Genomic DNA, 25,921 nt, shown 5'->3' on the forward strand with positions numbered 1-25,921 from the left:
TGGCACATTCACATTATTACCACAAAAACACACACACTCAATTCCTGAACAAATTTAATCTCGGTAATTTGCTAAATGTTGGTAGATGAATTGTTCAACCCGTAATTATTTTTTGTCAATGAAAAATAATGCAATACAGTAGTAACAGAGAATATGCGTGGTGTAATGAGTGTGTCACTAAGCGAAGTTTTGCTAAATTTAAATAACGTTTACAAAAGAGCATTTATCATCGAGACAGATTATCTTCAGCAGATAACAAGAAATATAATGAAACAAGTATTGTTGGGGGAAAAAACGTCCTTTATTGAATTGTATGTTTTTTTGAAGTCGTAATAATGTACAGTACAGCACTCTCTCAATTAACTGCTGGATGTAGATCTCAACCCATAGTGTCAATCGCGGGGGGGGGGTACTTCACCACACACTGATCAGTGTGAGTTGGTGAAGGGTACGGGGGGGGTACAGGAGCTTGATATCGCACACTACCGATTTTAGCCGTGGCCGGAACATGCAACTTCGGTATCTGGGTTGATAGCGAGTACAGTGTGGTAACCACCCCACCATCACCACACACACCACTGCTGTCTCCCGCCACCCCCTTTAATGTGCTTTAATGCAGAGGGCATTAAACACAGGGTAAAAGCTTTGGGTTCTGACCTCACATGATAGCATCGTGGTTTTCCCTTTGTTCCTGCGAGGCGCAGAGTGAAAGACGCGTGTCGCTTGGTATAGAACATCGCTCTGTGCACCCCTATCCCGAGCAATGCGACGTGTCAAACGCATTCTCACTACTAGCCTTTAAAGAAAGAAAAAAACCTTTCAGAGTAACGTGCAAACAATACATTCTGAACATTTCCTTCTTACAAAATATAAATGAAAATGAGAGACAAATGCAAGCAAAACAAAAAACAGAGTTCAATGCAAACACGTGGACAAAACCACGAACCGAAGGATGATAATTGGGGGTTCTTTACCCTCAACACGATCACGTGTGCAAGCGCGAGATGGCCTCAAAACAGTGGCGACGAGCGGGCTAAACACCAAACGCACAAACCCACGCCTCCGTAATAACGCGTCTCTCTCCAGATGGTGGCAGACCGTCAAATTCAAATCTTGCGGAGGTCACGTGTCTACTATGCAGCAGCTGCGGGATCTGGTGAAAGGTCAACGAGCGGCTGTCAAGGTGTGGTGGGGTCAACGGCCATTGGCCGATGGGCATCTTGAGCTTCGACCCGATATGGCGAGCAGTAATATCACCAGTTGGTGATAAAGCACCACCAGCTAGACACTACGTGGCAGAAACTAAATAATTCTAGAGGCTTGCGTGACTGCAAGGATTCATACTCTTAGGTTTTTTCGGTAAAGTCACGTAGGTAAAAATAAAAATAAATGAAAAAGAACAAAAATTCTCATTTATTATTTAATTATTATTTTTACCTACGTGACTTTACCGAAAAAAACCTAAGAGTAGAAACTAAATAGTTAGTGGTGCTAAGCAGAGACTGAGCATTATCATAGGAATGTGGAGTTTCCATCACTTGCCGAGATAAATCACTGAAGTCAGCTAACATTGCGACATGGGATACGTTCATTTGATTAATTCAGAAATGATACAGGCCTCCGTTCATTCTACACATTAAAATTAGACACAAAGGTTTCATTACAAATGCTTTACAACGTATATACATGAGTTTTTATACAACCATTAGAGTAGTATTTGGCAAAATCGGGACTTCAATATTCTCCCATGTAGCGTGCGATTTAGATTTTTCTTTGCATTGTCCTGAAAATATAACGCCTTCGATTCGCACCAATACACATTTGTAAAAAATAAAAGTATTTCTAAACAAAATATTTAACATTTGGCAACTTTCCGTTTTTTAGCAGTGATTCGATTTTTTTCTCCTTCCCTTTGAACGGTTTTCCACTGTACGTCAAGTTCCTCCGCTGTAAAAAAATGAAATTCAAAGGTAGTACGGATGATTGGCAATGAATAATCAGCCAATAAAAAAAAAGCATGCAAAGGTGGTCGGCTGGCTCAAAGGTCAGAGCGTTGTGCTGGCACCACAGAGAAGCTGGGTTTCAATCCTGTGATTAAACAGGGTTCTGAAGTGGAGAGGGTTGATGGTCTTAGCGCGGTCACCAATGACTGCACACCCAAAACATGTTACATTGGGCACCACGGTGGAGAGATGTTAAATACCTCGCCAGGTATGCATCAGGTCGTGGGTTTGATCCCAACCCATTGTATATTTGAAGTGTGCGCGTTCTCCCCGTGGTTGTGGGTCCTACGGTTTTTCCCCCCTCCACGTTTAGAAACATGCGTTTAAGAGTATTTGGCCGCGATAGATTTCCATATAGCCACTTCATTGAGCTATCATTTGCGGTCAGGTCGCTTCTGAAAAAGAGCAATATAGCAAAGTGGGCTTTACCTGCTAATATTAAAATAGTTTACCGTTTTTAATCTTTCAAATTTTACAGTTTTTGTTTAGCTTTCAACTTAATCTTGTTAAATTCCTGATGCCAATTAAAACATTGGATCTGACCGGTATGTGACGGACATCGCTCTCACATGTCGAGCGGGTGGGAGAGGGCTGCCATCTGCTGTGAAAGGACCAAAGTTCACTTGAAGGGATCCCAGAGGGAGCTCTCTGGTATCCACTTACGCGGACCGTTTTCCAACACGCTCCAAGATATCAGCGTGTTCCTTCGTTTCGTTCCACAGCACCGATAGGACAATTGGAAAGATAATTGGGAGGGGGAGAAACCAAAAAAAATAATGGATTTTATTGAAGAATCAAGGCAACCTCAATCACCTAATCCACACAAAGGCATGGAGCTGTGATGGAAGCCTGCGGGTTCTGATCTGAGAAGAGGGCAGCTGCCAGACCATACATTGCGAATGGAGTAATAGTGGCGAGTGTAGCGTCTATCGTGGCTGCATTAACGTGACCCAATTACACACACAAACCAGAGACAATAAATGGAATGCATACATCGTGTGCTTTAAGAATCTATTTTTAAGCTATGAATAATAATCATTACATGCCTAGTTATTTCAACGGCATTGTTTTTAAGTACCTACTTTTTCAAGTCTATGGGTCCCTTATAGGCAAGGTATTATGGATGTGTTCTGATTTTTTTTTTATTCTGGAAAACCAGACCTAGATAAAAACAAACATCTGAAAAACTCATCTTGAATTGGACAAAACACCATCAAGTGACACGACTTGTATTATATAACTTACATGCCGTAATGTTACATAATTTTGATGATTCTGTGACTTCTATTTTGCTTTCGTTATGGAAATGTTTAAGTTAAAATGATGGTTAACAATTCCACACTTTTAAATACTGAAATGAAGTGGCAGTTTTAACGCACAGTAAAAGCTCTTGAAGCTGAACTAATTGGGGAAGGGGGTTAAATATTATTTTGTAATAAAAATAGGTACGTTGTAGAACCGTATTTTAGAATTTACTGAAATGGTTACATTTGCACATATACAGTGATCGTTATTTAAATATAAAAAAAACCTGTCATCTGAGAACACAACACATCCTCACAAAGCCCGATTTGGATAAGCCAGAATTCGGAGAAGGCTACAGAAATAAAATGGATCTCAGCAAAAGTCACCAACAAAATTACAACCTGTTCATGCGCTAATTAAGCCGCACACGGTATGATAAAGAGTAAAACGCGAGGCTAATCTTGCGCAGGAAATTTTAGATGTGGTTCTTCAGACTGGGAAGTGAAAAATGCTATCACTGACCATCACAGCGCATACAAATAACACCCATGCAATTCTAGATTTGAAGCTTTCGTGACTGCACGATTCACTCTTTGTTTTTTTCGGTAAAGTCACGTAGGTAAAATATTAAATAAATGACTTTACCAAAAAAAACAAAGAGTACCCATGCAATTCCCAAGCGTCATAATGCATGCATTTATATGTGGTGTGGAATTGGGGGAACCCATGCTAATGAACGCCGTGCTTATCTGCGAGCTTTGCGAGGGCTTTTCCTCACTCTCTCTCCTCGTGGTAATATTTATTTCAAATTTGACAAAAAAAATTCTAAGATTTTTCAAGCCCAAGACAGTCACCATCTGTTTCTTGGGTTTGGGAATCAACCTTGAACCTCTGCCTCAAGCACATGTACACGTTGCGATTATTTTAAAGTGTTATTAAACAGTAAATCTTACATTTAAAATGTTTATAACCTTACAACATATTAATTAAATATATTAGTTGATTAATAACACGAAGCTGTTATTAATATGATTGCGTATGAATGCACGAAATAATTGCATTACAACGGATACATCCACGGAGCCAGAAAGTCTCTCCCCCAATAGTCTGGCTGCGAGAGATTTTGCTGCACGGAAATCAGATAATGGGAAAGAAAAGATAAATGTAATCTCAAACTCATCCGCAGAAGGTAAACGCACGCCGGCGAGCTTTCAGTTGGGACACAGAACATGGAACGAGGGTCATTAAAGTGCAGACCTCCTCGTAGAGGTAAAAGCCCGGCTATCTCACGGGGCCTCATGCATGTCTCCGGCAGTTATAAGCTTCTCGGCTGAATCGCTGACCTTTTTGTTCAACCCATAAATTGAGTGCCCAAACGTTTTCGACCACGGATCGTGACGAGGTCCCTCGTTCGCGACGCGCGAGCGCGCCACTTCCCTTTTCAAAGCGTCGCACTTGTTGCAGGCAATATAGCTTCGGATGAAACTCTCGATTCGATAAAAAAAAGTTAGAAAAACGCCTCCTTTGTTTTTACACACTCCCGACCTCAATCTCAGGGCCGCATATTGGCTTCAACTCTGCGGAAACGATGGCTTGCATTCATCATACTCGGTATGCATGCGACTTAATTTGATAGGAACGTACCGTAACAGATGCGTTCTTGCGCATGGCAATATGTTCAGGCGCCGAATGCCAGCCAGTGAGGTCTGCTGGCCACAAGAAGAAGGCTTCGGGAGAGTGTTGGTATAGTTTTGCTATCCATCCCTCGTTGAAGGAGCGCAGGTTGCTATACAGGGAAACAATATGTATGTCGTTCCCCCACACCTTCGATAGTGCTGTTGGCTATGTATTGTGCGAAAGAAGTTCAACATACATCCATACAAAAGTCATTTAGAGCTACATCATGGGACCTCCTTTGCCAGTACCAAAATATACTAATAGGGTTTTTCCCCTTTTTTCTGGCAACAAAACTGACACCTTTTGCAAGCAATCATGCTTACATTAACCACAATACTTGCAGTCAAATGCAAACAATAGTATTGTTTTTTGTTTGCATTTGACTGCAAGTATTGTGGTTAATGTAAGCATGATTCCTTGCAAAAGGTGTCAGTTTTGTTGCCAGAAAAAAGGGGAAAAACCCTATTAGTTCATTTAGAGATGTTTGTTCATGCATTGCTGGATGAAGGCCCACTTCCCGATGCTGTTTCAGTCATGGAGGTTTTTTTTTTGTGTTTAACCGTACTTCATCACACTGGTCAGTGCAGGCTGGTGAAAGTGGGGTGCCCAAGGCTGGTCCCAGATATCACTTGCCACTAACGTTAGCTGTGGCCAGGAACAGAACTCAAGTCACAACGTGCTAACCTACGACACCAACACTCCCTCCATGAGTATCACAGAGGGGATGTTATTAATTACATGTTCTTAATTACGCAGAGTACACCATTTGCGCGGTGATATTCACCATTGATGACTTTTAAAATGGAATTATACGTTTCGTAGCAACTTTTGTATTTTTTTACAAGCAAATATTTGAAATGCGGCTCACATTTAAAAATGACATACGGTGTGTTCTCGCCCTCTTAGATTGAGGTCGGAGTGCAAGTTACGAATTCAAAATTGAATTTTAGCGTTCAGTTAAGGCACTTTTGTAATTAAAGAAAAAGCAAAATCAGGTTAAAATATTAGATGAAGTAAACAAGAAAAGGCCGTTTTCAACGTAACTAGTGCACTCGGGTTTATATCTAAAAACATCATAAAACCACCCACGCACACAAACACACTACACCATTGCCGCATAAACAGCTCACATCCCTCCCTCCCGTCCCTCAGATTACTCCCATCCCTCCCATCTCCGACATCTCTCCCTGAACCTATCCGTGCCTTACACTTCAGATGAACCTCATGAAAATGTTGGAGCTCAGAGCCCCGGCGGCGAGGCCCAGGGACAGGAAGAACGTCATGACAGCCCCCGTGGCCTCTGCCATTTCCGCCGGCACCACCCTTGGCGCGAAGGTGAGCGCCGTGCTGCCCAGGTGCCCGTTGGTGACCCCCAGCAGAGCGGTGAGCACCACCGGGACGGCGTCGTTGGCGAGCAGCAGGGTGGACGTGTGGCGCCGGGGCTGGTAGTTGCAGAAGGCGAAGAGCGGCAGAAACGCCGTGCGGAGGAAGACGAGAGCCGGCATGAGCCAGCTTTCGGGCGCCGGCCATCGCAGCCACCCGGCCGTCACCCTGCCCACCAGGTCCCCCAAGTTGTACACCAGGAAGATGGCGACGGGCACGAAATATTTCTTGGCCCACACGCTCTCGGGCGAGACGGACGTCGGCACGATGTTGGCCAGCACGGGCGGGAAAAGGATCATGGAGACGTAGAAGCAGAAGAAGACGCAGAGGCACAGCCAGCGCGTCTCACGCAGAATCGCCCGCACCGGCGGGAAGGATCGCTGCTGCTGGTGCTGTCTTGGGGCGTGCGTGTCGGCGGGCGCCATCAGGACATCCGTGTCTGCCGGGTAGGGCTCGTCCGTGTCGGACTGCACGCTCGCCGCGTCCCGCGCGTCGTAATTAATTGACGGAGGGGCCTTGTAATCGATGTGGTACCTAATTGGGGACATGGGTGGGGAACAGGTTGCCGAAGAAATGGAGGAAACAAATGTGTTTTTTTAATGTGTTGCAATTAAGATTGAAAGCGTTGATGCATTATTTCTGTATGTCCGTATGTCTATCTATTTGTCTGCAACACAGGGCCATGGTAATTCCAATACGAACAAAACTTCAGTTACAAAGCTGTTGCTACTGGGCACTTGCGTAACAGAAAACCGACCAAACTGATGAAAGGGTAGCCCATAACTTGCACGTTAAAACCAGAGCAAGAAACTTAATTTGTAGATACAGGCATCTTGCCCAGGCACAGATACTCATGGGTTTCCGTAATGCAAATTAAATTCCTCCAAAAACATGGGAGATCACGAGAGAATCAATACTAATGCAAAAAAGTGTCCCTTAACTTTCTTTGGTGTGTAGAGAATATAGAGTTGAAGCTCACTGTGTATGTGACTTTTTTTTGTGCTGGATGATATCCAACTCAAGACATGCCCCGTGATATCCACACACCGCCGTGGTGTTCGAAAATGCAGGACTCGCCAAGGGTTCAATGTCATGTGGCTTGAAAGCTCGTCTGGCAGCCAATATTTACAAGTAAAAAAAATCTACGCATTCAAAGTGATTTAATATTTTCGCGCTTGAAGCCGTAATATTTTGCAAGGAAGCTCATGTGGAAATCAGGGTGATGGACCACTTCGCAGCGCAGAGACAGGAGGCGGACGGTTTGACATCCTCGTAATTTGTGTCGATACCTTAAATTTGAGTGCCAATTCGTCTTGGTTTATGAACGTGTATCCCGCCAATTATCCCAGTACAATCGCATGTGTGTAGATGGTGGTGGTATTGTAAAAATTGTGCGGGGAGTGGTAGCTTAGCGGTTAGCGCGCTATGCTACCAACCCGGTGACCCGAGCACGATTCCCATTCACGGTCAACACGAGTGACGATTATCCGCACTAGTCTTGGGCCTCCCCTAGGTCGACTCGGCCTAAAATGAGTACCTGCTGCATTGTAAGAAGATCACCACTGGGGAGACAAAGGCGGCCGGGCAATGTGCTGGTTACCCATCCCCTTCGTGTGCCGTGCCGGCTTTAATTAGGCGTTTGCGAACAGCACTTGCCCCAACAGTCCATTAAGGCTATATGGGGGGATCTTAGTGTCTGTTGTGAGTGCGGGAGGGACGCACCTGGCAAACGGCAACTTGCACAGTCGCAGGTAGATGACGATGCACACCAGCACGTAAATGTCCGCCGTGAGAAAGTAGGCCAAGGCGCTGTCCGTCACATCTCCCGCGGCCGCGATGTCTACTATGGAAGCCAGGACGCTTAGTGTGCCTCCCATTGCCTGTCCTGTGGTGCGAGTTAATTGCATCAGCATTTCGCCCGTTTTGCAGGGCAGCGTTGTTATTATTATAATAACATAATAGCAGTGTCCTTTACTTTTCTATGGAAGCCTGCGCCGCGTCTCAAAATAGTGTGGCCAACGCGCATCTCCATTGGCGGGTCTAAGCCAGTTATAGAAATTCCACATTCCTATATGGCAGGGGTCAGTTTATACAGCCATATAATCATGTTCTTAATAATAATAATGTACTTTGCTTTCCCATAGGGCCATTATCGAGTCAAATTTGCATGGGGTAATGCTCATATCCACTGGGAAGCTGTCTTGGTATGGGGAATTACACAAAAACATTAATGAGCTGACTTTTCATAACGCAGTAACAGTTTTTTTTAATTAAATCACTTTCAACTCGCCTAATCTTGTAAAACTGTGGAAGCAAGGTCGAATCTGTACAGTCCGTGCGACCAGCATGCATCACAATGCAGGTTCCTATCGGCTGCTACAAGGCAACATTGTGGGCAGCAGACAGCAGTATGGCAAATTAAATTGTGGTTCCACAGTATTCTCTCACATCCTGTGGTTCCAGCTTTTACCAGGCCCCACTTATTAGCACGGTAAAGTCGGGACATATAACCCCCATGACCTGCAGTGTGGTGGTGGGGGGGGGGTACATCCAGTAGTAGCCGGACAAAATTTGTGTGGAAACACCCGAGTCTCAAGGCTTTTTTTGTGGAGGGTCTTGCATTGGGGTGTCTAGCCGATACATGTTTTAATGAGTACCACCGTGTGCGGGAGCAAACCAAGCTAACCACATATGGCGGGGAGAAAAAAAAGACCATTCCTTCTCACTGCTAAAAGTTGGCGATACAGACCGTACCAGTCTCAGCTTTACATCTGAAACATAATAAATATTAAAGTAAGGTTGTATGGGACAAATAAAAAGTTCCTGTAAAAGCTCCCACAGCATCTGGCATGAAATGTCAGGAAATCATAGCGAACAAGACGCGATGCAACCCGAAAACAACATCGGAGAGTTACACGGCACAGCTGCCAAAACACGCGCAAGAAAGAGATTCGATCTTCGAAAAAAAATAACCCAGTGTTCATCAGCATGTGGACGATTCATTACATGGAACTCCGAGAACAACACTTAAACAGGAAGGGGCGAGTAAAACACACACGACGTGCCCATGGTTTGAAAGCAGCGGGCGGGATCGATTGAACTAGCTTCCAGGTGGAAAATAAAGCTGTGCCACTTCATCCGTGCTGGACTTCCCTGGGGTAGGAGGCATGGATATCTTGATTTGAAGCTTTCGTGACTGCAGGAATCCATACTCCTTGGTTCTTTCGGTAAAGTCACGTAGCTCAGACCCCGCTTGCTTGCTCATCGCCACATATATATAACCTTGTTGTAACAGCTCTCTCGCTGGTTCAGCAGTTCCACTGCTGGATTATTTTTTACGCCTAAGGACGAACGCTTTTGTTGCACTCGAAACGTCGTGATTTTTTTTTTTATACCTACGTGACTTTACCGAAAGAACCAAAGAGTATGAGGCATGGATATGTGTGTACTCTCTCACCGTAGGGTCTCACTCCCATGGATGGCATAACGACCTTGCCAAGGTAGATTTGCAAACAGACTTGGCGAAGGCAACATTGTTCTCAGCCTCCGGTCATCCTTGTAATTTATGGCTGGGCGGGAGGGACGGATTCTGTTCAAACCATTGCTCTATATTTAACACCACGAGGAAGCATCGTCAGCCAACCTTCTTTAGCAAGCGAAATTGGGAAGTTACTGTTATGTACGGTAAGGGTGGAAGAATTATCTTAAGCTCACTAAACATGCATTATTACCGATGCTACCGTCAAACAAAAATGTAAAAAAATAATTCGATTATTGAATTGAATCGAATCATGATCCTGGACATTGAATGGCTGGGCGGTGGGGGGGTGGCGGGGGCAGCGGGGGGGGGGGGGGTCGGAGGATGGGGATGAATTGTTCTAATGCATTCAATAATTCGCACCCCGTCCCCATTAGTCACAATTCTATAATTTTTGCCTCTTTTCTTTTTACCGTCTCCTTTGTATTGTTTCTCGTTTGTTCTATCTCATTTGTAGCTTCTCACTCGCAATAATTTGCACGAATCGTGATCGATTCTTATCGTATTTGTTACAACAGGTTATCTTGTCGCTTACAGATTTGATTATTGTGAAGCGTAAGCATCACTGTTAAGTGATGATTCATTATATTCCGATTAATGTTTAAATTATTTGCATGTAATGTTTAAATTGACTGCTAACAAACATACATTTGGTCGGCATAAACTAACATGGTTCAGAGGGCTGACTAACAATGGACGAAAGACGGGTTGGTGGAACAACAGCCGAAGGAGGAAAACCTCTCAAAAGCGACCACCGCGGAGATGGAGCATAGCTCATGTGCAGGAGCGAGATGGTTCGTAATATCGCAGGACCATGAGGAATAGTGGTAGGGAAGCTTCTAAACAGCAATCGGATCATGGCTCAATATTTGAATTGGGTTAGCATACAATGGCCCTACTTATGTAAATTATCTCTCTGGGTCTTTACTGTCTATGTTACCTTTCTAGATTAAAAGTTTTCGTGACTGCAAGGATCCATACTCTTTGGTTCTTTCAGTAAAGTCACGTAGGTAAAAAAAAGGAAATAAAATCACGACGTTTCGGATGCAACACAAGCGTCTGTCATCAGGTGGGAACAATCACAGCAAAAAAAAAACGTTTTTTTTTTCAGCTACGTGACTTTACCGAAAGAACCAAAGAGTATGTTACCTTTGTATTTTTTCCATAAGGTGGGGAGTTGCTCAGCAGAGTTGATACGTCCAAGTCGAGGTTGGTTCGCCAGTGGACAGCTACGTCACTGGCTGTGTGACAGCATTCACTGACCGCACTTTCGCAAATTCCTTATCGACATTGATGCGAGGCTGCGTAAATGTAAACTACTTACCTCCCACCAAACTGGTTCATTCCATGGCCGGTCGTGCTCACTATGAGACTATTCAGAGACTATTCGGCTGACATAGATAAATAGGTCTTGGGGAGAGAAATGTCCAGCTGTGCTCTGGGCTGAAAGTGCTGTATTGATGAGCTAATTACGTATAAATTTACATATATATTTGGAATTCATTCTCATTAGCACTAATGCTTCGTGGTGTTAAAATTAGCTTCATTGCTTGAATGCAAATACAGGTGCCATACACTACAGACAGTAAATTGACTTCTATCATAATCATCAGCCATGATCAATCCACTGCTGTATTGAAGGTCTTCCCAAGTCATCGCCAACCCTCACAATCGTACGATGAAACAATCCACCCAGTGCCCGCATAAGGGTTGACTTTATTGCTCCATCTCCTCGGTTTACGTACTGAGGAGTTTACTCCTTTGGCTGTCACGCCATCGTTATATCATTTACCACCGGCCATCGTCCCTTCTAGAGCCACAGCATCCTGGTAAGGTTTTTCTCATGTGTAGGGTTGCACTGTTCTGGGAGCAATCTGAACGGATTCTTTGTCTGGTAACATGACACCAACAACACAAACGGTATAAGATTTGGGGAGAAGACAAAACAAGGATTTCGATCAATGTGTCAATGCATCCTTACGCGCCTAATATCTATTTTCCACTGTACAATTTTTTTTTTTTTTTTACCAGGTAAGGCCCATTGAGCAATAGATCTCTTTTCAGAAGCGACCTGGCCACAAATGATAGCCGAACGAAGTGGCTTATCACGTGGATATTTATAGCAGCCAAATACTCTAAACGTGTGAGACGTTGATTCTAAATGTGGAGAAGAAAACCGGAGGACCCGGAGAAAAATCCATGCGACCACGGGGAGAGAGACATGCAAACTCCAAATATACAGGAGTCAGGGTCGAGATAGAACCCACGACCTCCTGTATACCAGGCGAGGTATTTAACATCTCGCCACCGTGCCACGCGCACACACCTGTGATGAACGCCTGCGGGTATTTTGCTGGGAAGAGGGCAGCCAGGCCATACAGGCTGCCCAGAAACACGGCCGTTGCAGAGTTCACCACCACCACACACGTCATGGTCACTCCAAAGAACCCAGAGAGCCATGCTGAAGTGTCCACCTGAGAACGAGGTGAAACTTAATCATGATCGAGGTATTTTTGGGGTTAGATCGCATTAATAAAAATGCGTCGTTAACCCGCCATCATCCGACGCAGCCAATTCTTAAGTTTTGTCAAGTAAATAAATAGTAAATGTCGTGGGTTTACTCTCCAACACACTGGTGTGCTGAAGTAGTAACTAATTGGCAGGTTTTGTTTACGTGACAAACCTTACTCATTGGATCTGTCGGGTGGTGGTGTGTTTAACGAACCATTTACATTTACACGATCCAACCGAAAAAACCTTTATGATTTTTTTGGTGGCAAAAGCCTAATACGTGTTAAATTGAAAGGTGAACTTAATATAAGTCCACGTGGATTAGGGATGGATTGACGCACCACCACGAGCTATTTTATGAATTTATATTATTCGGGGATGGGGGGGGGCGTGACGATTCTATGAAGCTCAAGGAAACGAGAGAATGTACTTCGAGAGTATGACCACCGTGGAGATGGAATAAAGAGATCGCTGAATGTGCAGGAGTGAGACCGATTGTGGCGCCTCCAGACAATGAGGGATGGCAACGGTGGATAAACCACAACTGATGATAAACATTTTTAGGCGGTACATTTTTTTTTTTACGAAAATGAGAATCAGGACAAAGGTCTTTAATATCCAAAGTACAAGCACAACTTTGATTTCGCTCATTTCCGATTTGAGTTTTCACCCAGAAGGGAAAATTTAGATATGACTTCCTGCCGAAACCAGTTTTTTATTTTTTGTCTTTCTTTAGAAGTCACCAATCTGATGATTGACCGTGCTTGACATCAGGGCCAAGATAATATCGTTCAACAATATGCTGTGTCTACAGACAGGCAGTATATGAACGCCTAAGGCGAAATACATTCATATTTAATTCCACCTGTCAATATATGACTTCCATTGGCAATATTTGATGACAAGTTTCACATGAGGTGAGATAGATTGCATACGAATACTGACACTTCATGTTATACGTAGGTTTTTTTGTCTGAAGTGTTAAAATACATTTGTATATAGAATCCATTCATTGATTAAAATTAATTCTTAAGCTCATGATAGATGCATCAAATAGTGCAAGAAGAAGCAATTATTTATGACTAATGCAAATGACATGCAAATGATATCAGAGCATTACATATGGTCTAATGGCGCCAAAAAAACTTTACAAATGAGACTGAGCGCGAGATGAAATGCAAACTAAAGAGTGCAAAAAAGACAAATTATATTTTTTTATTGATTTCTGACAATTCATCATGCCGCTTGGGAGTGGGTAAATCAAACAATTAATAAATCTATTTGTTAAATCCTTTATATATCACCAGAGGAAAGCCCTTAGACTCATCCTTTTTTCAAGGGGGGGGGACCGTTAATTGCCTATTGGAACACAAGCCTAATTAATAGGAACGAACTTTGTCTCAAAAAGAGGATGTGCTTAGAAGGAGACCGAGAAAGATTGTACCTTGACCAAGGCGGCCGTTACGGCAAATATGAGCAGCATGGTTGCCAGGGAACACAGCACGCGGACATTTGCTGACAGCCTTCAAATCACAAAACAGCGCGAGTCAACCAAATGGAAACAACCCACTTGGCACAACATCACATGACTTGGCGTCCCGTCAGTAAATCCAGAATTTGCAATCATAGCACTTTTATGCAGGAAAATAACCAGTCTCATTGCACAACGGAGGGGGGGGGGGGTCACAGACATTGTTATGCATCCCATGCTAAAGGATATTGCAGCATGGTGATGCGTACCATTGGACGAAATTACATTTAATAACGAGCTACGCAAAGGAATATTTATGACAACGTCAGATCAGGTAAACTAGCCGGAGTCTGCTATCAGTCACCCTTTCTTGACGTCTGTGTAATGAACATATCAGTCAGGCAGCACGTGATTGAACCATTATCCGCGCTTAAACGGCAAATCTTGCGACAACGCTGCACAGACAACTTTATATTGGTGACGCCTCCACGTACGACCATTCGTGTGGTTACACTTAACGCTGTACTGCCAAAAGGAGTTGCGATTGCAGAATTTGAAGCCGCTGCGTCTGTGTTTCCCTGTCATTAGCAGAAAGCGCAAGGGAGCTAAAATTGACGATGGGAACACAGTGTAATGGCTCGTCACTATACGTCCGGCTACTAATAGCTACCAATAAAATTTATAAAACGTGACTGAACTTGCAAATGCGACTTCCCGGGTGACATTCTAATGTTTTCCATTACAAAAGAATGAGCGCAAACATTTTTGCCGGTGACAATAAAAATCCAGGATCGCCGTGAAGGTTGGGCCCATGAGATGACACAGGTAAAAGGCTCGTGGGACGTTTCACTTGAAGGGCAGCCGTGCAATGTTACGCAAGAATATTGCAAGAGAATTGTAGGCACATATGTTTGTGCAGAAATATCATCTCCGGCCTGCCAATAAACTTACTGTGGCCGAAGAGATTTTTTTCACGGGACTTATTCCATAAATATCGTTTAAGTTGCAATATTTACCTTTTCAACCGATTAGCACAATAGGCTACGTACGTTGGGAAATAATTTCAACATACATACAAAGTACGATGGGTTTTTTTTCTTGTCAAGGCATTAGAGTTTATGAGCTGCAACCATAAACTCACTAAATTTGAGAACCTAGTTTACTCACACACGGCAGCTTGGATGCAAACTAAAAGTCTGCTCAGGGCTCCGATCCGAAGGCAAATATTAATTGCCTGCAAGTGACAACTTTTGCACATTGTTTACAATAAGTTTTTTTTATAGATGCTGTGGTTTTTTTAATCCTCACTATAATGCCATCGTGTTTTAGGCCGATCAGCATTGCAATTAATATGGAAGATTTAAGTTGATATTTTTTTTCAGATCAAGCGTATTATTTGTTAATATATATTTAACTAAATTTGTATTTTCAAAAACAAAAGATGATTTTTATTTTGTGATTATGATTTGATATCTATTTTTTATTTCGCTTATCTGTTATTGTTTATTGATTTATTTTACTTGACTTGTGTATGTCGGAGAAGCGGTGCTGTTTTATTGTTGATGAAACTCGATTTAAGAGCTTATTGGCTCAGAGTAATCTAAATATATAAAGGGAAATTTGTGAATATGTGTGTCTGTTCGAAATGTTTAGCATACTTCCCGACATGCAACAAACTTGAAATTTGGCATGTGGGTAGCTTCCAGACTGTACACAATGCAAAAAGTATAAATATACACTTTTGGATTTTGGGAGGGTGGGGAGCGCAATAATGGTCATATTTTGCACGGCAAGTGAGCGGTGACGTCACATCTGTGATATCCCCCACATGCGGCACCGTCACGCAGTGTGCCTGCTAACGACACGCATCCCCCCCACCCAAACCCTCCGCGTAGGCCGTGTATTAATCTAAGACAAGAATCCAAGTCCCGGGCGAAGCCGGGTAGGAAAGCAAGTTCAAATTAAACTGAACTGAACCTGGCCACCTGGGGTGATTAATAAGTATAACCCGTAAAAACAAAGTTTTTCACTATAAATCCTTTATATGCGTGGCAGCGAACTTAATATAAAGGATTTAAAAATATATTCGCCTGTGGAGGACGCGGGGATCGATCCCGCAACCTTTGGCATGGGAAGCGAGGGCGCTACCAACTGCGCTACTCCGCCACGGCCTGTGGAGGGGTTACGCTCTGGGCTCTAACACTCTGACGTTCAGCCAAAGCCATGAATGTGTTCTATTTGAATATATGTAAAATAATTTTTTTTTGCCTAAAAAGTGTAAAATTTTGGCAATTTTTTTTCACGAGCAATAATTGTCTGGCACAACGAGTCTGTGTGGAAAATGTCAGCTCGATTGGATCACGGGAAGTGGGTTAAAAAACGACCGAAAGATTTGCACGGTCCTAAGCAAGCAAGCAAGCACGCAAGCAAGCAGAGCAAGCACGCAAACTTAATATAAAGGATTTAAAAAGGGATGATCATGCGATGGCCCCGACAAATAACTTTGTGCAGATATGTAGTAGGAAGACTCTTACTTGTTAATTAGAAGAACATTGAGCACCGAGACAAAGACGTTGGGAACTGTGGACGCTATGGACAGGTAGCTCTCAAAATACACCTGAAAGACAAACAAAATATACACAACAAAATACACGGTGTGAAAGATCAACATTTACATTGATCGTTTTAAATGGGTGAACAAAGAACTTCACTCCGTAATTAATATTCCCCTTTTCAACAATGTGAGAGCCCATTGAGATGAATTATCCCCTTCGCAAGAGGCAAGGAATAATATTTGTCCTATGCCATGACAATAGTATGATTATTTTTCTTTTGTTTAGACGTGACAAATGCTAACATTCAATGTGACCCGAGCTTTATTCTCAAATGAGAACTACTCCATTCATTACTGTGAACAGAATGGAGATGATTGGTGGGTTGGGGTTTTGGGAAACCCTGGATGTAAACAAAATAAATCACCTTTTGCTCCATATCTGTGTGTAAAAATAAGGAACGGTTTAAAATCATGGCCATACAGATTTACTTTAACAAGCACTATTTGTATAACCACCCACATGTAATGGTGCGTGCATATATTTTATGTCCCACGTAAAATGTGGTTTTGGGGGGCAGTAATTTAACAAAACTTAAAATAGTACTAGAAGCTCTAAAAACAAACCGCGTGCAATCATGTGTACCTGTTGTGAGCTGCATCTCCACACTGTGTAAAACACGAAGTGCCAGGGAGTCTCAGTTTCGTGCTTGTGCTGTGCATAAGACTGTGGCGTTGGATTGTGCAGACCAGATTTGACTTGCGATTTTTGATAGTTTCAGTGATGTTCGTTTTTACCTTTCATATATTTGTTGAGAAAACAAATATCATATATTGGGGAACCCCCACCCCTCAATGAGGCCAGTTTTAAGGACACACTGAATTGTGCTTTTTGTACTAATGGTTTATTGAGAGAGCTATTACAAATCATATTTTTTTCTCATAAAAATGGCTTGATGAGACCCAGGAGGTCGAAACTGCTTTAGATTTTGCTTGCTTAAACAACTGCTGCTGGCTAACATACAGTACGTTTGGAAGGCTACTCTCCACCGATTACCGTATTTTCCCGCATATAACCCGCGGGGTATACCACTTTCTACAAAAAAAACAAGACCCTGCGGGGGTATATGGAGGTGCGGGCTATCCCAACAATATTTGACACGTGTGACATGTCACGACTCGTTTAATTGTTTCATGGTAGGACTATCCACTATGCAACACTTACCTTTGACTAAAGCACTGCTGAATAAACCACTCACACTAAAATTGCACATGTTATCAAGTTTTAAATGAATTGCTTGTACAATTAAACGACAATGTTTGAAGTGCGTGCACTGTTTACCGGCGACGGGAGAGCTGGGAGGAGCGAGAGGTGGGGGGGCCAGGCAACGGCGTTACGGTAGTGCTGCTATTATCTGTGCAGTGCGCAATCTACCAGTACTAAAACTGGACTTACTTATCTACCAGTTATGTGTTACTTATTTATTGGATATTTACTTTTATTACTTATTTACGGTTTTAAGTTCACTCGTTTTCGGTTAGTTTGTTTTCTTTGTGCACGTTATGATTTTAATGTTAACAATTGATAGTGGAATATATTACAAATGTAAACTTCGGATTAATATGATGGAATTAAGCTGCAGTAACGACGTTAAATATATGAATCCATGCGGGGTATATGGAGGTACGGGCTATCTGAAATTTGTTTTACACAAAACGCAATTTTTGCGGGGTATATGCGTCTGCGGGTTATATGCGTATGCGGGCTATATGCGGAAAAATTCGGTAATTACAAAATATACGTCGTGTTTACATGGAGATTTAATTTATTTCCCAAAATGCTCCACTGCAAGTAAAGGTGCAGCCATGAAATATCTTGCTCGCGGCAGTGCTGGGGGGGGTCCCCACGAGAGAGAGCTTTGGACAGCACCTCTAGAGGGTGTTTGGCCTACTCTTCCATGCCATACATCTTGGAAGATGTGAGAGCACCCACACTTTACCCCACCACACACGACATGCCAATCGACTGCGTAACACCCGTTTATACCGCTGGGTGGACAAAGGTGGGGGATTTAAGAAACTTTCACCGTTGTTTCAACTTCCTTGCTGGGAGATTAAAATGTCGACAACTGAAAATGCAGCTAATAGCTAAGTGGACTTTACCTGGTAAAATAAAAGGTTATCTTTAGCGATTTGCTCACCTTTCCTATACTTTGCACTCCTAGAATGTTTTTGTATTGTTTTGTCGTTATAACTTTCTAACCCGCCCCGACTGTACATCTGTGAAAAAAATAGCTTCACAGCTCATCGGAATACTCCTGTACGAAGAAAGATTTTCATTCTGATTCTGAAGTGTGCTCACTATTACACCTTGTTCCACATATACAGCTTCTAGGTGAAACGGCACCAAGAATAATGAACAGTGCAGCAAAACGCATGTACATCACGGTCTACACAACCTAAGGAGAGATTGCACGTAATGTTACGCGAGTGGTAATTGACACAGCCTTTCTGCATAAATGGGCAATTCTACTACAGTAACGGAGTAATAAAAAAGCATTAGACACAGCGATGAAATTGGATCCAAAGTATCATAGTAACCTGCTGTGTAAGGAAGTTTTACGTCTACAAGAGCCCCAATGATGCTTACGTTAGACATTGTAATTTTTCAGGTTAATTGTCCCATGTCGAAATTGTTTACCCAAAAAAGGACCAAATATACTGTTTAATTACAACGTCAAATAAAGAATGGCACAACACTCGTTTAATGTGCGAATAAAGTAGGAATGTATCCTCAATGTGCATTAGGGTGGAACGATGCATCGATTCATATCAGTTCTTCAGCTCATGATACATTTAATCATATCACATGTGCAGGGAACAACGTTGACAATGCATCATGTTGTATGCAACGGCTTTGTGTCAACCATGCACAACCATTACAGGGACTCTTCCTACTTACGAACATTCAACTTACAAACTTTCAAAGATACGAACAAACCTGTCCGTATGTCCAGTTGCCTGTTCGGACCGAGAATCGTAAGCTCAACCGCCACGCAATAGACGACGGTGGTGGCATCTACATCCGCAGAGCATGAATAACCAGTGGTATCTACATCTACAGGAGATTATACAACTTTTAAAGCCATTCCCCGTGTTTAGTGTACATGCCGTACAACGTGTTTTGAATCGACAGGAGTAAAGTTGGACTTGCGAACAGACCTGTGGAACCTAACTCGTTCGTAAGTAGCGGAGTCCCTCTACTTATGGGAGCTGTAGTCGTGCAGTGGTTCGCACACTGTACTGTACTGGACTATGAACCTGGAAACCTAAATCCGAATTCCGGCCATGGTTAACATCAGTGGCAAGTGATACAGGATTCAGACCTGGTCCTCCCCATTCACGAACCCGCACTGACCAACATGGTGAAGTGTGGGGAAACGAACTTTAAAGGACTGATATGGCATTGCGAGGCCTACATACAGCAGTTGATCGACAAAAGGACATACTCATAATATAGGTTTTTGGGTCAGATCGCGTTATTTATAAATGTGTCGTAGCCCTCCACCACCCGACACGGCCAAACAGTAAAACATGTGTCACGTTTTTCAAAGGACAAAATAATTCACTTCTTTAGCCCACCGGTGTGCTGAAGAGAGAATCAACAGCATTTTAAAATTTCAGTACAACGTTTCACTGATAATTACAATGAGCTTCATCAGGCAAGAATGGTGAAGCTCTCCTGTTGCTTCCGGTCTTAAATAGAGCAGCATCAGGGTGAAAAACGTGACACATTTGTTTACTGTTTGGCCGTGTCGGGTGGTGGAGGGTTACGACACATTTATAAATAACGCGATCTGACCCAAAAACCTATTTTATGAATAATATTGGTCGCGAAAGCCTACGTGTTCAATTGAAAAGGACGTACATCTGCATTAGAATGTCTGGTCAATTTTGTCAAATGAGTGTTAATGCTTGTGGGAGTAAACTGGAGTACCAAGAGGAATCCCAACACGCTCAAAAGGATTACATTCAGAGATCTGCTTAATGGGACCATGAACCTATGGTGCTGTACTGACCATTTTGTTCTCATGACCACCTCATTGCCTGTATGTTTGGGAGTCTTCCAAGGGATTAATTTGCAATGGGGACACAGAAGTACTGGGGTGCATAAATGAAAAAGGCCTATTTGGGTAAGATTCTGATGCAATAATTGGCCCAAACTCAAATGTTATCTAATCTTTCTGCCCTGCTTTTGCGATGAATTAGAGCCTTTGCATCAGCCGGTATCCAACTGTATATATATTCTTCTATTGAAAGGGTGCATGTCTAAACATGACACCAACAGTTAATGCACTATGCAACGCAAGCAATTATCAAATTATAAGCTTAAAGGAGTTTAAAACATTGCATGACAAAGGAGTTTAGTTTCTTTTTGCGCGTACGCGCTTGGCACCAACCAAGCCGCTTAAATAATTAAAGAGATGCGTCGGGCAAAACCCCGACTGGGCACCACGTATGCCAAAAACCCCAAACTCACGAGCAGATCTGAATTGGACGATTGTTCCGAGGAGCTGTTGCCAGCACTGAACTTGTAATCCCAGTAGCCCTTGGCGGTACTGAAGAAGTACCAAGGCAGCAGGGAGCCCAGTCCCAGGAGGTAGAAGGACAGGTAGGTGGCGTGGTATGGGTCCGACAGGTCCTGAGATAAACAGCTCCTCACGATGCCTTCACCGCCTCTTCCTCTTCCTCGCGAACGCTCGTCCATGTCGGTCACGAGTCTGGCGTTTTGCGTGGCGGCTGTGTACGAAAGAGACAAAGTATGTGTTATTTTAACACGTAGGCTTTCGCGACCAATATTATTCATTCTGGCGAATTGCCCGATGATGCTGGATGCAATTACCAGCAAAACGTCGTACTCAAAAATTGTAAATGTTGTGGTTTCACGCTTCAACACACCGGTAGGCTAAAGCAGTGAACTATTTGTCTTTGTCAACGTGACACTTTTTTACTGATTGGCCGTGTCGGGTGGTGGAGGGTTACGACACATTTATAAATAACGCGATCTAAACCCAAAAACGTTGAATATGAAGGTATGTATTATATTGAAACGGTTGGCTTCGCATAAAGACCCATTCACTACCATCGATGCAAGACTCAATACACCCACGTACACTGTGTATTACATCTTTGCAAAGGCGTATCCACAGTCAGCTATTCACAGTCTGGTGAACTGCAATCCAAAAGGATTAACATTCATCAGCCAGCCTGACATTACTGACCACCAAACCCCATCCACCATTTCCTGTATGTCTCCATGTCTGTAAAACTCAGCATTTCACATAGATGGTCGGTCATCTGATGTAATTTTTACACAATTTTGATAAACTCACTGTCTGTTGTCGTATCCTGCCATTACTCGTACGGTACATTTCATTAAAGCGTGTTTTTAAAAATATTTTTCGTCATTAACTTGTTATTTTATATTGCTTTAGGGTTAGGAAGAGTAGTTCAGAGGTTAGGGTTCATGACAGATGCGTTGTCACGTTCCGAACCTGTCCTTACAGGTCATACATGAAAGAGCTTCATAGCTCATCAGATTTCTCCAGGATAAATAAAGATTCTGATTCTGCCTCACCACCACACTTATATGGAAATAGTAATATCCCAGCCTTATCACACATGTTAGGCCAGCCCATATGTTTGTTAGAAGGCAGCATTAATGATGAATATGGTGAGGTTTTTGTATCATTTGTACTTGAACGCCACTGCCAACAGAATACATTCATAATTGATTTGTTGCCAGAAAAAAGGTAAAAAAACCCTATTCTTATATTTTGGTACTGGCAAAGGTGGTCAAATGATGAAATAGATTTGTTGGTATTCAAAAACGAGTCATTTAAATGAGACATGACTACTCACTTTCATGGCCATGTCACAAATTGGCAACGCAATGCCTGCCATCCCGCACTTTTTAGGAGGCACGAGTTCATTCATCACCTCGCACTTCTGAATCCCCAAAAAAAAAAAGTCTGCCAATGCGCGAGGCTGGCCCGGAGATGCCAGCAAAGCAAGTGGATCGAATGCATTCGTGCAGAGATTTGGAATCCATAACAGGTTGTTTTTTAGCGTTAGATAGCGTAAATATATAAATGTGTCGTTAAAACCCGCCACCACCCGACACAGCCAACTAGTAAGGGCTGTCACGTAATCAGAACATGCCAATTTGTCACTAGTACATCACACCGGTATGTTGGAGAGCCAAACCACAACATTTACAATCCGAGTACCCTTTTATATCCGTGGGTTTCCTCCAAGTACTCTGACTTACGACCAACACGCCACACACTCGTTAATGGCATTGGCCAAACATCCCGATGCGGGAAACCTTCGTCAAAAAAGCCTTGAGACCCGGTTGAGGCCTTGCGGTGGATGTTAGAGCCTTGTTGTTGTTACGCTGTACCACCACCACCTCGCACGAAACCCAATGCTGGATGGGGCGACATGCCGCGTACAGTTTGCAGACGAGTTGTGGTAAAATTGTTTTGAGAATGGGGTAAAAAAAAAAAGAGGAACTCGTGAATAAGAAAAATATGGCTACAAATGAATACCTTGTGTAGAGTCCGGGCGAGAGCAGCGGATTGCTGTCCGTCCTGTGTTTTTCTGGCTTTAAGAGGCACACCCGCTAACAGCACTTGCTCCAAGTGTATTCAAGCCTAGAGGTAAAAGAAAGTTGTTCAAATACAAAATTATAGCGGTAACGTTTCCCGTCGTTCAGTGACACGTATCATACACATTTAGTTTTTTTTTTGCAGGGCGAGATTCGCACATTGTGAAATCGTGAGAGACGGTGGTGGTGACTCAGGGATGTCTTCATCCAGCAGTGGATTGCTCAAGTTCAAGTTCATTTATTAGGTATAGCCCTGTGAGCCATTCGGCTCTGGAATCGGGTGCAACCGCAACAAACAAAAAACAAAAACATGAACAAGAATACATCTTATAGTGACTATGTGCAAACAGAAAATCCAAGAAAAGACAGCAAAATATTGCAGAAAAAGCACCGTACACCAACACTGTGTGCAAAAATCCCAGTGGGATGCAAGTCAAACAACAACAACAACCACAAGACAACTTAGATTAAGGCCATCAGTCTAACTCTGTACTACAACAAACATGGCCAAACCAAAAAACTTTTCGAAAATCACTAAATTAAAGCCATAAAAGCAATGAAACAGTGGTCATAGGAACTGTGACCGAATTTTCACAATAAACGACGTAAACAACATGTACTACCAAACTCTGCAGCCATAGCTGGCTGCATGAGTCATCAGGTGTAAAAAGGCAATAACTGTAGTTATTTTTCTGTGCCTTTTTACACCTGATGAAGGAAGCTTGTGTTGCCTCCGAAACGTCGTGATTTATTATTTTATTTCTATTTATTTTTATTTTTACCTACGTGACTTCCAGTTGTTATTTCACTATACATTGTGTATATATTGTACTCAATGTAGAAACATTCCAGTTGTTATTTCACTATACATTGTGTATACATTGTACTCAATGTAGAAACATTCCAGTTGTTAGTTCACTATACATTGTGTATACAGTATATTGTACTCAATGTAGAAACATTCCAGATGTTATTTCACTATACATTGTGTATATATTATACACAATGTAGAAACCAGAGGTGGGACAAAGTCATTGTTATGCAAGTCCAAGTCGAGTCGCAAGTCATCAAATTCATGACTCGAGTCTGACTCGAGTCCAAGTCACATGACTCGAGTCCACATCTCAGAGGTGGGACAAAGTCATTGTTATGCAAGTCCAAGTCGAGTCGCAAGTCATCAAATTCATGACTCGAGTCTGACTCGAGTCCAAGTCACATGACTCGAGTCCACACCTCTGGTAGAAACACTCCAGTTTTAAGTACTGTTAAACTACTGTTATAGTGTAATAGAGATGTATTGGGTGTGAGATCATGTAAATGTGTCATTAAACCCGCGACAAATTAGCCAATTACTAAGGTTTGTGACGTACACAAAACATTACAATTCGTCACTAGAACATCATCACACCGGTGTGTTTAGAGCGTTAAAAGTACACCATGCAGTAGTGGATAGATCATCTCAGCTGATCATAACGAGGCCAACAACATCGCAAGCCACACACACACACAACGTACGCACTGTAATGATATAACACAATATAGTATAACTGTAGTTGAATATAAAGTCACGTAGAAGGGAAATAATACAATATTACTGCTAATATTTTATTTTACTGCTAATCCTACTTCCTCCCTTTATGACTGCTAATCCTACATAATACACGAGCATAATATGACTTTGAGACCCCCCCCACCACCTACACATTCCACAAGTAGTGACTATTCCCATATCTGCATTTTCCATCAATATGCTAAATCCCTCTGTTGATATGTAAACTCCTTTGTCAAGGCTCTCTCCTCCTCTAATCCAGCTTAAATATACGCTGCAAAGCTTAGTGGTGTTCATTCAGACGCGGTCTTTCCGACAGCCCTGTTCTTCACCTGAGGACGGTTGCTTGCGTTGTGGCCGAAACGTCGTGAGGATTTTTATTTTATTATGTTTAATTTTATTTTGTTTTATTTTTTATTATGTTTCATTTTTATTTTATTATGTTATATTTTTATTTTATTATGTTTTATTTTTTATGATTGTATTATTTCCCTTCTACGTTACTTTACCGAAAGAACCAAGAAGATGAATCCCTGCAGTCACGAAAGCTTTAAATCGAAATGTAGTTGAATAATCATTCGCAGCAGCAGCCTTGCTCTATCCACTGCTGGACAAAGGCCGTGGTTCTTACCTTCCGAGGCGAGGCGCGGCTTTTGCCCTCGATTATTTCACGACAGAGGAGACACCGGTGAAGCCAAGAATGACCGAAAGACCGCAACATTACAGAACGCGAGAACACAATTGCCGCATTGTATAAACTATTTGTTTTTACCGCGTTAGAACAGAACACACGCGAGTCTAACACGGGGACGAGACAGTGGACATGCGCTCACATCATCATCAACGCCGCCACCACTTCCTCTTCCCTGCCGTTCAGGAGGATATGCTGATGATGCTGACGATGATGCTGCTTAGGTTTCGCTTTCGGTCTCCCCCCCCCACCCGCCTTTTGTGAGCATGCGTGCCCGTTCTATGAAATACAATCGCACCTTCGTGCCCTATGTTAGTGAGCTCTATGAAATATAACAGCTGCGTCCTATACGGTCTATGAAATACAATCGCACATTCGTACCGTTAGTAGGCTCTATGAAATATAACAGCCGTGTTCCATACGGTCTATGAAATACAATCGCACGTTCGTACCTTGTTAGTGGGCTCTATGAAATATAACAGCCGTGTTCCATACGGTCTATGAAATACAATCGCACATTCGTACCGTTAGTAGGCTCTATGAAATATAACAGCCGTGTTCCATACGGTCTATGAAATACAATCGCACGTTCGTACCTTGTTAGTGGGCTCTATGAAATATAACAGCCGTGT

General features: G+C 42.7%; 1 protein-coding gene across 2 annotated transcripts; it reads right to left on the reverse strand.

The window, feature by feature from the left end:
• Positions 1–279: 279 nt before the first annotated feature.
• Positions 280–25,525, reverse strand: SLC29A3 (solute carrier family 29 member 3). Of its 2 annotated transcripts, none has more exons than XM_078613381.1 (8): positions 25,432–25,525; positions 22,991–23,095; positions 20,920–21,179; positions 16,363–16,445; positions 13,802–13,880; positions 12,173–12,320; positions 8,031–8,193; positions 280–6,842 (listed from the first exon to the last, which is right to left on the reverse strand). In XM_078613381.1, exons 3-8 carry the CDS (start codon positions 21,145–21,147, stop codon positions 6,137–6,139), a joined length of 1,407 nt encoding a protein of 468 aa, XP_078469507.1. In that variant the 5' UTR covers positions 21,148–21,179; positions 22,991–23,095; positions 25,432–25,525; the 3' UTR covers positions 280–6,136. The 2 variants fall into 2 exon arrangements, with proteins under 2 accessions (XP_078469507.1, XP_078469506.1); XM_078613380.1 differs by having other exon boundaries at positions 25,230–25,516.
• Positions 25,526–25,921: the final 396 nt, after the last annotated feature.

This window comes from Lampetra planeri, chromosome 41, assembly GCF_965212315.1.
Source record: "Lampetra planeri chromosome 41, kcLamPlan1.2.h2, whole genome shotgun sequence".
NCBI classification, from domain to species: Eukaryota; Metazoa; Chordata; class Hyperoartia; order Petromyzontiformes; family Petromyzontidae; genus Lampetra; species Lampetra planeri.

Excerpts from the sequence above, each read along its gene's own strand:
- SLC29A3 (XM_078613381.1), bottom strand. The coding sequence starts at position 21,147 with ATGGACGAGCGTTCGCGAGGAAGAGGAAGAGGCGGTGAAGGCATCGTG. Across the intron at positions 13,881-16,362 it reads AATGTTCTTCTAATTAACAA|GCTGTCAGCAAATGTCCGCG; the intron begins GTAAGAGTCTTC and ends TGTGATTTGAAG. Across the intron at positions 12,321-13,801 it reads TAACGGCCGCCTTGGTCAAG|GTGGACACTTCAGCATGGCT; the intron begins GTACAATCTTTC and ends CCTCGTTCTCAG.